Here is a 13,626-nt window from a genome sequence, read left to right on the forward strand (position 1 = left end):
ACAGAAAGCCAAAATTTTATTTTATTCTTTCTATTAAGTTGTGTGGGTGTGTGTTTGTTATACCCAGTTCCTAGTCATCAAAAATTAAATAAAGAAGCTTCATTACTGGCAACCTGAGCCATTTAATTGGCAGAGTCAAGGAAATAATCTTCACCCTGCAAAGTATCTCCTTTTTTTTTTTAAATGAAGAATGACTTTGGGCATGCAGTGTGATTTCCCGAGTGAGAAAGAATAATAGACAAAATCCCTACTAGACTGTAGGTCCAGGCTGCCTTATCCAACCTCATGTTCTGAGTGAAGAGAAACAACCCGTAGAGAGGCAAAGGCAGGAGTATCCACCAGATGCTCTTACGAAAGCCACACTGTGGGGCACTAGCCTCCTTAAGAATGGAGAAAGTCGGCTGCTGCCCCCAGCCCACATAGGATAATGGTGACAGCTGAGGTACTGAATATTGGTAAAAAACTCTATGAGGATAAAACAAAAGAAGTCTATGAATTGCCAGATAGTCCAGGAAAAGTCCTTCTGCAGTCCAAGGATCAGATAACAGCAGGAAATGCAGCCAGAAAGAATCACCTGGAAGGAAAAGCTGCAATCTCAAATAAAACTACCAGTTGTATTTTTCAGTTGTTAAAGGAAGCAGGTATCAAAACTGCTTTCACCAGAAAATGTGGGGAGACAGCTTTCATTGCACCTAAGTGTGAAATGATTCCAACTGAATGGGTTTGTAGAAGAATAGCAACTGGTTCTTTTCTCAAAAGGAATCCTGGTGTCAAGGAGAGATATAAGTTTTACCCACCTAAAGTGGAGCTGTTTTTCAAGGACAATGCCAATAACGATCCACAGTGGTCTGAGGAACAGCTAATTGCTGCAAAATTTTGCTTTGCTGGACTTGTTATAGGCCAGACTGAAGTGGACATCATGAGTCATGCTACACAGGCTATTTCTGAAATACTGGAGAAATCCTGCTTGCCCCAGAACTGTATGCCAGTTGATACAAAGATTGAATTTGGTGGTGATGTAACCACCAAAGAAATTGTTCTTGCTGATGTTATTATGGATAATGATTCCTGGAGACTCTGGTCATCAGGATATCGAAGCCAAGAGAAAGATAAACAGTCCTATCGTGACCTCAAGGAAGTAACTCCCGAAGGGCTCCAGATGGTGAAGAAAAATTTTGGGTGGGTTGCAGAAAGAGTGGAGCTCGAGTCAGGATCTCAGTATCTCAGGATCATGGAGTTGAACCCCGCATCGGGCTCTCCGCTCACTGCAAAGTCTGCTTGGGATTCTTTCTCCCTCCCTTTGCCCCTCCCTCTGCTTGCATGCTCTTTCTCTAAATAAATTAATAAAACCTTTTTTTAAAAAAAGGAAAATAAAAGTGAGAAGGTGCAGTTAAAAAAAAAACAAAGAAGAGTGGAGAAAGTCCTATGCACAGGGATCATCAAAGGACCCTCAGAGCAGTTTCCTGTGCCTTCAGTTAGTGATTCCTCTGCTTCCTATGTCCCTAGAAATACTTGGTGTAGATACTTAAGAGTAATAGTAATTTAGGGGTTCCTGGGTGGCTGAGTCAGTTAAGCATCTGACTCTGGATCTCGGCTCAGGTCTTGATCACATGGGTGTGGAGCCTACTTAAAAAAAAAAAGGTAATAGCAATTTAAGTCATTAGAAGACAATACAACACTGGAAGTTGGGTGTCCTTAATTCTTATTTCAGCATAGCAATCAATTAACTGAAAGATCTTAGAAGGGTCATTTCTTCTCCCGGGGCCTATTTACACAGTAATACAGGGAGTTAGACCAGAATGGTGTTTTTGAAACTATTATAAACCCAAATATCAAGTAGTATGATAAATTCAGTGGCTCACAAGAGCCTTACAAAAACTGACAGAAAAGCACAGGGTAGAATAAAAGAAAACAGAATACTTTCTATGCAGTGAGAGCTTACTGTTTCACTAGACTGTGTGTGATAAGAAAGATGTAAAACACATTTCTTACTGTGGATTGTGGGCAAAAACTTGAGACCCATTCCATTAATCCTCTGAAGGTCTCATTCCCTCCAAAACCAAAATGGTCCTAGTACTGATGCTAAACAAGTATTCTGGTTTGCCACAGGTCCTAGTAATGACTACTGCGTTCACGAGATACGGATGAGATTAACTTTGCTGTAAATTTTACTTGAGATCACCAAATCGGTCGTATAAGCTCGGCCCTTATACTTCGTCTCTGAAGACTTAAAACCAACGGCTGAAATTTTTAAAAATTAAAAGAATACATTTGTAGAGGGAGAGAAAAGGGAGAAGCGAGTTTCAAGACGTAGGCAATTTGACGTGTGCACTGCGGCAGGGCTGCCGTGAAAGTGAAGCCCCGTTAACGGAGCGCAGAGTAGTGAAAGAAGCACCGGACCCAGACAAGACCTAGGCCTGAATCCCAGCTCAACTGGAGCAGGTCAGATGACTGAGGTGAGGATTACACAACTCATGGACGTGAGGGTCTCTGTAAACTATCATGTACCACACACAGGTAAATGTCAGTAAAAAGAGAGACCCTGCAGCTATGAACAAACTGAGTGAGGAGGCAAAAATTCTTAACTCCATCACCAATGTGCCCCACAGCTGCTCAGATCAACTGTGCAACTAAAGCAATATTGAAATTGTCTGCCCGCATTCCAGCTTCTATTTTCACAGATTTGAAATTTTAAAAATGACTTAAAAAACAAAAACAAATACAGACAAAATCTGGAAGTCACATTTAATCGCTGCAGAAGCAGAAAAACGGCCTAAGAATAAAAAGCTAATTCACACTCCTCCAAGATCCCTCAGGCTGCTCCTTACCCTGTATGTATCAGGGCTCTCGTTCACCTCAAAGGGCTGTCAGGTTTAAAGTGAGTATCTGTGAGTCACGCACTTAGACAAGTGTGGCACACACCACTTCATCAATATTAGCCATCTCAGCAATATGGCCTTGGCTAAAACACCTAACCAACTGACTCCTTTCACGGTGAAATGGGAATATCACCCACTCCACAAGCGTTTTGTGAGAATCAAATAGAAGTATGTAAAAATACGTGATTTATAATCCAGTATGAATGTGAAGTACTTATTAAAACTATATCGGGGGGCACTTGGGTGGCTCAGTTGGTTAAATGGCTGGCTCTTGATTTCAGCTCAGGTCATGATGTCAGGGTCCTGGGACTGAGCCCTGCGTTGGGCTCCACACTCAGTGGGGAGTCTGCTGGAGGATTCTCTCTCTTTCCCTCTGCCTCTGCCCCCTGCTCACACGCTCTCTCCCTCTCTCTAAAATAAATAAATATATCTTAAAAAAAAAAAAACATATTAGAAAAGAGCCAAATTCTTCTAAAGCATCAAAAAGACAAAGACTGTGAAAATGTTCCAGATTAAAAGAAGCTAAAGAGACAAGACAACTAACTGCAGTATCTGGCCCTAGACTGGGTCCTGTATTGGAAGGGAAAAAATTCGATAAAGGATATTACTAGGTCAACCGACAAAACTGTAATACTGACAGTGGATTAAAGTATTTTACAAATGAAATTTATAGTTGGTAACTGTACTGTGGGTATGTAGGAGAATATCCCTGTTCTGAAAAAATACACACTGAAATATTAGTAAAGGACTATAAGGTATGTAACTTACTCTACAATAGTTTGGGGGTGGGAAATGGAGTCTGTGTGTGAAGAGACAGAAAGAAAGAATAAAGCAAATGGGGTAAAATGATAACAGGTTAATGGGTGAAGGTACATGGGTGTTCTCTAGAGGACTTTTGTTTCTTCAACTTTTAAATATCTGACATTATTACCACATACAAAGTCTAATGCACATGTACACACACACACACACACACACACACACACACACACACACTTGCAGGGCTGCAGTGCATATACAACGCCAGGGAATTACAAGAAAGACATACAGATACTTTTCTCTGGAACTCATAATAGCAAAGGGAGATAAGAGCCACAGAAAATATTAACCATAACACTTTTAATCCCTGAATATCATTCTTTAACCAGTCAAAAGTTCTCTTCTATTAATAATTAATATTCTTTCACATATTTTAAAATAGTAATCCTTCAGAGGGCATACCCCTTCAAGAATATATAGCCATTGATACTTTCATTGAAACACCTGCCATTCTCTTTTGTGAATTATCTATTCACATATTTTGTCCATTTGGTGTTGGGTTAACTTGCATTTTTCTCACTGATTTGTAAATACTCTCTATATTAAAAAGGGTTTCAAAAAGACTATGAAAACTTATACATGAATGTTCAAAGCAGTATTATTCATAATAGCCAAAAAGTGGAAACCACCCAAATCTCCATTAACTGATAAATGGATAATCCAAAATACCACCTAGCCAAACAATGGAAAATTATTTGGCAATAAAAAGGAATAAGTACTGATACATGTTATGATTTGAATGGACCTTGAAAAACATTATGGTAAGCAAAAGAAGTCATACACAAAAGGCCACACTGTGTATAATTCTATTGACATGAGATGTCCAGGATAGGCAATTCCAAAAAACAGGAAGCAGATTAGTGGCTGCCAGGGGATGGGGAGAAGATCAGAATAGGAACAACTGCTAATGTGTACGGAGCTTCTTTTTAGGGTGATGAGAACATTCTGGAATTAGCAGTGATGGCAGCACAACTCTGTGAGTATACTGAAAACCACTAAATTTTATATTTATAAGGGTGAACTTTATGGGGTGTGAATTTTATCTCAACAAGCTATTAAAAAAAATTACATAAGAAGCTACAGACTCTCTCTCCAGACAAATGCACATACCCAGTGTTATAAACAATTATGCAAGGAAAGGGGTGACATGAGGAAAAGGGGAACTATTTGTGGAGACACTATCCACAGACTCCTCCGAGAAGCCCCGTGACTGGCACTCTCACACACTCAAAGTGGAAGGATGAATTAGAACTACTAGATGGCGGGCCATTTGACAATATTTATCAATATCGAAAAACTACCTACACCTTCTGTGTCTCTCTCATTTCAGTTCTAGGAATTTCTCCTACAGATATACTTGCACATAAACAAAATTAAATAAGTACCAAGTTATTTGATGGAGGAATGCTTACAAAGAAAAAAACTGCAAAAATTTTAATTATGACACCATTACAAAACAGACTACCATGCAGCTATTAAAGGAATAAGAGGGGCGCCTGGGTGGCTCAATCGTTAAGCATCTGCCTTCGGCTCAGGTCATGATCCCAAGGTCCTGGGATCCAGCCCCGCACCGGGCTCCCTGCTCCACGGGAAGCCTGCTTCTCCCTGTCCCACTCCCCCTGCTTGTGTTCCCTCTCTTATTGTGTCTCCCTCTCTCTCTGTCAAATGAATGAATAAAATCTTTATAAATAAATAAATAAATAAATAAATGAATGAATGAATGAATGAATAAAATTTTTTATGTACTGCTATGGAGAGTTCCCTAAGATACACCAAAGGAGAAAAGCAAGGTGCAGGACAGAATGGACATGCTCTTTACCATTTCTGTAGAACAGGTAAATGGGTAAAACTATAAACACTAATATATTAAGGAACGGTCTCAGGGAAGATACACAAAAAACAAGTAACAATGACTGCTTCTGGGCAAGGGGACCGAGTGGCTATAAAGTATCCGGGGCATGGAAGGACTGTCTCCAGGGACAGGTGGCAGGAAGGGAAATCAGCATTCCTTTAAAAATAATTATTTATTAACCTTATCAAGATGCCAAACTGAGGGGCACCTGGGTGGCTCAGTCATTAAGCGTCTACCTTCGGCTCAGGTCATGATCCCAGGGTCCTGGGATCAAGCCCCGCATCGGGCTCCCTGCTCCGCAGGAAGCCTGCTTCTCCCTCTCCCACTCCCCCTGCTTGTGTTCCCTCTCTGGCTGTCTTTCTCTCTGTCAAATAAATAAAACCTTTAAAAAATAATAAAAAATTTAAAAAAAGATGCCAAACTTTAGTGACCAGGACAGAAAATAACAGAACAAAGAATGCTCCAGTTGCTGGGACATAAATCTAACCTAATACAATACAACCGGGGGCCGGGGCGGGGCGGGGGGGCGGGAATAAAACCACCTTCCGTTCACTTCCCTTTCCGAAGCTACTGTAACCACAAATGACATTACTTGCCAAAGTCCTTATTCAAGATAAATTGTTTTTTTTAGAGAAACTACAAGTGTTTGAACAAAGCACATTTTTCTTTGATTTGCAGAGTCCCTCGTAGCAGCAAAGCCAGAAAAGTAATCAGCACAGAAGTAATATTTTACTAAAATCTGGATAGCTTTTCAGGTCTCCAAATCCTTCCTGGTGAATTTGTTCTGATGGATTCCTCTATTTTAAAGCCTAAAGAAATATCATGATCTCAATGTCTTTGTTGTTAAAGAGTTTAGTCACTAAAAAGTATCTATTCATTTTTTATCTTCTTAGATCTAGGCTGGCCACATTATTTAAGGATGGATATGCAGCTCACACTTGGACCTAACAGAGGACTTATTCTTGGGTGTTACAGATAAAATAAGCAGCTTAAGTGTCATTAGAAATAATGTGTTTTGTTTTGTTTTGTTTTGTTTCCGAAATAGAACGTAGGCACTCTCCATTTTTCTAAGAGTTTCTCCGCATTGCTTTGCACTGTAAACGAATTATTTTAGATGCATGTTTTTCTTGAAAGATACTTCTCTAGGGGTCTCTTGGGAGTCCTGCTACTATACGTCTTCCTGGGCATGCCAAGAATACAAGGCCCTAACCACTCTTTACCCAGGCCCTTTCTCAGGGCTGTGTTTCCAGCAAAAAACCTTGAGAGATGAGGTAATGTCTTCCTCTGGACAATGAGGAAACTTGCTCACTGCGTGCTGTAAAAGTGCTAGACTCCCAAAGCTCAGCCTTCCTGCATTGCCATAAAGGAACACTGTGTGCACTGGCCCCGTTTGGGCCCAGATCACATCACCTCCACGCTCACAGTACTAACAATACCTGAAATCTTGAGCCTAATTGTATAACGCTGTCTCCAGAGAAAAGAAATAACAAAGTTCCAGTTCAGTATGCCAGAGGAATCCCCTTCACACTCTTTTTTTTTTTTTAAAGATTTTATTTATTTATTTGAGACAGAGAGAATGAGAGAGAGAGAGCACATGAGAGGGGGGAGGGTCAGAGGGAGAAGCAGGCTCCCTGCTCGATGCGGGACTCGATCCAGGGACTCCAGGATCATGACCTGAGCCGAAAGCAGTCACTTAACCAACTGAGCCACCCAGGCGCCCCACACTATTTCTAATACCTGCAGGCAGGTGGAAAGGGATATCCCCCGGCACCCAGCTTCTCATGATGGCTTTAGTGACCAGGACAGAGACTCCCAAAGGCTAGGGACCGGGTTGGGAGGGATCAAGGTCTCCAAGTAAAGAATTAGAAAGAGTGCAAGAATAAAGGGTTTATAAGATGCTTAATGGGGTGAATGGGCTAAGAGGAAGGCCTGAGGCCTCCTGTCAGGAGAGCCTGTACCCTTGATCAGCCTCCCATTTGATATTTCTCATTCTGACCTAGCTCCTTATCATTTTCTTTCCATTGTCACCACCTACTGACTTCCATTAAGGGTTTTTGCTCCACCTGGGTCCACTGCGGAGGTCGCAGAATATAATTTCACCACTTTTTTTTCCTGGTCTTTTATCCCAAACAAAATAACCACAACAATATTAACTCCACAGCCCTAAAACTGGGGCCATAATGTTTCATGAACTTTATGGAATTATAATGGGTACAGAGTAGTAGTTACAGCTTTCAAGTCCTTGGTTTGATGTCTGGCAACATTCAATAGCCCTTTAAAGAAAGATAAGCACCCTCTCCTATGAAGGCAACTTTGCAGTTCCAACATTGCCTTTTACTAAGAAACTGCGTAAGAGAATTTCTACACTGAAATGAGAGACCATGTTCATTTTTTCCAACATGATCAGAGCCAAAAACCAACCATATTTCTTGAAAACTTAGGTGGGGTTTCCAAGAGTTAAACAGAACAGATTTACCAGCAAAAGGCAGGAAGAGTGAGATTATAATTTGAACCAGGCAAACTGTTTCATAACAGAAAATGTGGCACTTAATGCAGTTTGCAGAATATGGTATGCAAAAAACGTTACTTAGGGCAGTAGCGGGCCTCTAGAGAGTGAAACTAGCCAAACTCTAAAAGAACAAAAAAGGTAGGAAAAAAGAAGCCATGTCAGCATTATAAAGCCACAAAAGACTGATACGCTTTCTTTTGCTGAATTACAGCTTTTTCACCAGGCTTTTGGTTTAAAAGCACAAAAAGCACATAATGAAAAATTTTTATTTTTGGCCATTTTGAATCAGAAATTTATACTACTTCAAATTTATCATAATTTAATAGGACTTCAGTCTAACAAACACATGCACTATTAAGGTCAACCAAGTTACTAACACAGGAGACTATACCAGCAGATCAAAGTTTCCTGCAGCTCCTTCTGAAACAAATTTACTTTGGGCTCCTGAGCGGCTTGGCCAGCTGATAGGACAGACTGATGTTTCTTTACTTGAAATAAACATTAAGTCAAAATTTCTACCAGAAAACTCATACGAAAAGGCCTGGCTCACTTCCTGATGCGCTGGCCAAGGAAAAATAAGCACAAAACCTCAATGCAGTTTGACTAGAAAATTTATTCTAATCACCTTTAGGTCTCTTGCACTAGACACACAGTACATGAAATCTTTCTTCTATAATACTGTCAACTCTAAATTCTGGAAAGCAGTAACAACGCTAGCCAATAAATATTGCTAAAAAAAAAAAAAAATACCTCTTGGTCCTCTGCTTTTGCATCTCACATATCCCCCAGTTCAGTGTTGACTGAGACTTCATCGGTAAATTATTCACCAAATTTACAGGGCATTCTTAAGGATGCAAGAGCACAGGGGTGCCTGGGTGGCTCAGTCGTTAAGCGTCTGCCTTCGGCTCGGGTCATGATCCCAGGGTCCTGGGATTGAGCCCCACATCGGGCTCCCTGCTCCGCGGGAAGCCTGCTTCTCCCTCTCCCACTCCCCCTGCTTGTGTTCCCTCTCTCGCTGTGTCCTTCTCTGTCAAATAAATAAATAAAATCTTAAAAAAAAAAAAAAAAAGGATGGATGCAAGAGCAGAACAAACATGGTCTTTCACACCAAAGAAGTTATAGTGAATGTCTGACTAACTGGTCAACAAATAATTAATTGAAATGTTTAGATATTACAAAATGGGTCAGCAGAATACAATGATGAGTGCCAACATTAAGATGCTCATTATTCAGATATTAGCCTAGAAGAAAAAAGAAAAAGGCTTCCTCCTGCTTTTTGGTTTTTGTTTTTTAAGATTTTATTTATTTGTCAGACAGAGAGAGAGACAGAGCACAAGCAGGGGGAGTGGGAAGCAGAGGGAGAAGCAGGCTCCCCGCTGAGCAGGGAGCCTGATGCAGGACTCGATCCCAGAACCCTGGAATCATGACCTGAGCCGAAGGCAGATGCTTAACCAACTGAGCAACCAGGCGTCCCCTTCCTCCTGTTTTTAAAGAACTTTAGGATGAGAAGAAACCTTTCTATAATGTACCTGCACCTATTCTAGCTGAGTCCTCTGGAATAACCCAGAACAATCATTCTGTTTTCCACACATCAACCTTCGTGTCCTGGAATCAGCTCCCAGACCTATGTTCAGTGTTCTCTTCTTCAGTTAAAGAGTCATTCCAACCCTTAAACCATTCCTCTACCTAGGACATAGTTTCAAGACATCTTCCCTATCCTTGCCACACACCTCTGGACTGTCCCACGATCAGATATTAGAAGGCCAAGAATACAGACTAACACTATGCAAATAATTTAACAACTGTGACATACTGTTGATCTATATTTTTTTAAGTTCTAATTAGTCTTTACCTTTTTTCATGTCTAAGATATTTCATAATAAATAGTTTAAATGTCCTAACATGATATAAAGACAACTTTGAGGGGCACCTGGGTGGCTCAGTCAGTCGAGCGTTCGACTCTTGATTTCGGCTTGGGTCATGATCTCAGGGTGGTGGGACTGAGCCCCACATCAGGCTCCGTGCTTGGTGGGGAGTCTGCTTGATATTCTCTCTCTCTCCCTCTCTCTCTGCCCCTACCCCATAAAAAAGACGACTTTGAATATTTTCTATTGCTAGTTCCATTTGGGAGTATCACAGAAGAAACATTCCAATTCATAATTTAAAGAGAATTAAAAGGAAATTTTAAAGGATCATTTTAAAAATACTCTCATCATTCTTAGCTGTCTCAGTCTCCTATGAAACACATACCCTTTCTTTTACTGGCTGTATAACTTTTTAATTGAAAACAGCACAGGATATTTTTGGACTTTTTTGTTACTTACTTATTGTGGAAATTTTCCCACACACCAAAAGGAGAGAAAGATTACCAACAATTTTGATGATTATCAACATTTTGCCGATCTTGTTTCCTCCATCCTGTGCTCCTCGCCCCCTGCCCCAGAGTATTTTAAGAAAATTCCAGCATCATATCATTTCATCTTCAACTGAAGCACATACTGTGTATTAGTGCCTATTATGCCATAACCACTGTGCTTAACCTTCTCTAGTGCTCAAAATAAATGAACATTAACAGTCAAGGCTAATCCTGTACTATCCATGTCTATTCTCGTTCGACTCTAATTTTCTTCAATGTCTGGATAAACACTGTTTTCAAAACCTATATAAACTATGAGAATTACTGTAGATCTTCAAAGTTCTACTTTCATCAGATAATATTCCTTTGTTATGGGTCTTTAAAATATTGCTGATTGAAATTACTTAGCTGTGTTCATTCAACAGTGGAACAATTTCACTACTGGGCTACTAACATGCTGGTTAATAAATTATGGTACATCAGATAATACTGCAATAACCTTAATAACTCACAAAATTTTGAAAGTATTTTGCACTACCTAAAGAAAAGGTAGAGTAGCAACATTAACAACCCATAATATCTACTTTTATTTTAAAGAAAACACATACGGGTTTGCCTTCCCAGTAACAATTTAAGAGAATCCACTGTCAAAATGATTATTTGACTTTAATTTCATTAAACTTTAGGCCCATAATATTCAATTACTACTTAATACATAACATGAGATATTTCTGTATCACTTTTAAAGAAAGCAAAAATTAGCTGGCAAATGCTATAATTGGCTTTAAGGAAGACAGGTCTTAGGAAACTTTCTGTGATTTATAAATTATTAAAAAAAACAAAAACAAAGGGGCGCCTGGGTGGCTCAGTTGGTTAAGCGACTGCCTTCGGCTCAGGTCATGATCCTGGAGTCCCGGGATCGAGTCCCGCATCGGGCTCCCTGCTCGGCAGGGAGTCTGCTTCTCCCTCTGACCCTCCTCCCTCTCATGCTCTCTGTCTCTCATTCTCTCTGTCTCAAAGAAATAAATAAAATCTTTAAAAAAAAAAAAAAAAAACAAAAACAAAAACAAAAACCCTAAGACATGCTAGAAAATCTGAGGATTTGCAAAGATGGGAATACCAACTAATCATTAAGAGAGAGAACTCCTAACAGTAGCAAGTCATCATTATGCAGTGGTGAAAACCCTTCAATAAGTCAAGAGAGAAGGTAAATATAAACCCTGACAAAAAAATAGTCTACAGACTCTTATCTGGGAATTGCCAAAAACATTTCAATCAGGAGACATGAAAGAGTCTTGGAAAATACTACCGTCTGACTGGGTTGGGGGAGGGCCTTGAAGAATGTGAGAAGAGGGTTTGAAAGAAGGAGTTACAAAGGAAAGTATGTGTACATCCCTTTTCATCAAACAACTTCAGACTTTTTACAACCTTTTCACTTAGATTCTAACATAATAATTTGCCAAGGCAATATGACAAACTTTAAAAAGCAAAAACAAGGCAACAAAAACAAAACGGTGTGCTTTGGCTTTGTTGTTTTTTTAAATCAGGTATGATAAAGCACGAAGTTTCAACACTTACATCCGAGCCCACGCTTCTCATGGTACTTTGTAGAACAGGTTTAGTCACTGAGAGTTTTCCATTCACTGGGCTGTTTGCCACAGGGGCCGGTACCACATTCACCATGTGATTAGGTAGCTGTGTGGCTCCCCCCGCGACAGCAAGGACTGGGGCAGAAGAGGGCAGAACTCCAGGAGCCTGAAGTTGTACAACGGCAGGCTGAGAAAGCATGACGGTCGGACCTGCAGTGGAGGAAAATGGGAAGGAGTCAGAGTGTGCATAACCATTGTGGCAAAGGACGGTGTTAAAATTTAGGTCTCTTCTGCAGATACAATAGGAGGAGGACACTGAGGGGATTTAAAACCACCAATTAAAACATAATCAACAGCAGCACACACACACAGTGATTTTTGTTGTTTTGTTTTGAATGAAACCAACTAAATTTGCTCCCTATGAAGTTATCATGAACAATGTATTTCCACACTTTTTTCTCAACTGTATCCAAGTCAAACTTGCTAAGTTATACATAGATTTCTCTATTAAATACCACTGAAATTTATGAGTGCTAAAAAGTATTTTTCATATTATAAATATGAATCTTTTATACTGAACACTGAGAGCCACGTATTTTAAATTAATAGGATTTAGAAATACAGCACCAAAAATATATAAACGGAGATTCAGTAACTCAGTATGTGGAAGGACAGGGGCTACAAATACCAAAAATGTTAAAACTTGCAGCAACATTTCCCACCAAGATATGGATGCAATCCAAGTATCCATTAATTGATGAATGGATAAAGAACATGTGGTGTATATATGCAATGGAATATTATTCAGCCATAAAAAATAATGAGATCTTGCCATTTGCAAAAACATGGATAGATCTAGAGAGCATTATGCTAAGTGAAATAAGTCAAAGAAAGACAAATACCGTATGATTTCACTCATATGTGGAATTTAAGAAACAAAACAAACGAACAGAGAAAAGAGACAACAACAAAAACAGACTCTAGGGGCACCTGGGTGGCTCAGTCAATTAAGCGCCAGACTCTCAATTTCAGCTCGAGTCGTGATCTCAGGGCCATGAGAATGAGCCCTGTGTCAGGCTCCAAGCTGGGCACGGGGCCTGCTCGAGATTCTCTCTCTCCCTCTCCCTCTGCCGCCCCAGTCCCACTGCCCTGTCATACTCTGTCTCTAAAAAAAACAGAAACAAAAATTAAAAAACAAACAGACTCTTAAATAAAGAGAACTGGTGTTGCCATCAGGGAGGTGGGTGGGGGATGGGTGAAACAAAGGGGACAAAGAGTACACTTACTGTGATGAGCACTGAGTCATGTACAGAATCGTTCAGTCATTACACTGTACACCTGAAACTAATAACACTGTATGCTACTATTAAAAATATACATAGGGCGCCTGGGTGGCTCAGTTGGTTAAGCGACTGCCTTCAGCTCAGGTCATGATCCTGGGGTCCTGGGATCGAGTCCCGCATCGGGCTCCCGGCTCAGCGGGGAGCCTGCTTCTCCCTCTGACCCTCTCCCCTCTCATGCTGTTTCTCTCCTGCTCACTCTCTAATAAATAAATAAATAATCTTTAAAAAAAAAATACGTATTTTTATAAAATTGTTCACAATATCCTTGTTAAAAAAAAA

The 13,626-nt window shown here is 40.2% G+C and overlaps 1 protein-coding gene and 1 pseudogene across 3 annotated transcripts in view; one reads left to right on the forward strand and one right to left on the reverse strand.

Annotated features, from left to right (window-relative positions):
- Window positions 1–13,626, reverse strand: part of ATF6 (activating transcription factor 6) — a 200,119-nt gene that overhangs the window by 152,224 nt on the left and 34,269 nt on the right. For all 3 annotated transcript variants that reach the window (XM_081825257.1, XM_081825256.1, XM_081825255.1), the window contains exon 7: window positions 11,994–12,214. In XM_081825257.1, the coding sequence (XP_081681383.1) occupies window positions 11,994–12,214 (221 nt within the window). The remainder of the gene's footprint in view (window positions 1–11,993; window positions 12,215–13,626) is intronic.
- LOC145721995 (bifunctional phosphoribosylaminoimidazole carboxylase/phosphoribosylaminoimidazole succinocarboxamide synthetase pseudogene) lies at window positions 411–2,165 on the forward strand (annotated as a pseudogene).

This window comes from Leptonychotes weddellii, chromosome 6, assembly GCF_054177405.1.
Source record: "Leptonychotes weddellii isolate Sample4059 chromosome 6, ASM5417740v2, whole genome shotgun sequence".
Taxonomy (NCBI): Eukaryota; Metazoa; Chordata; class Mammalia; order Carnivora; family Phocidae; genus Leptonychotes; species Leptonychotes weddellii.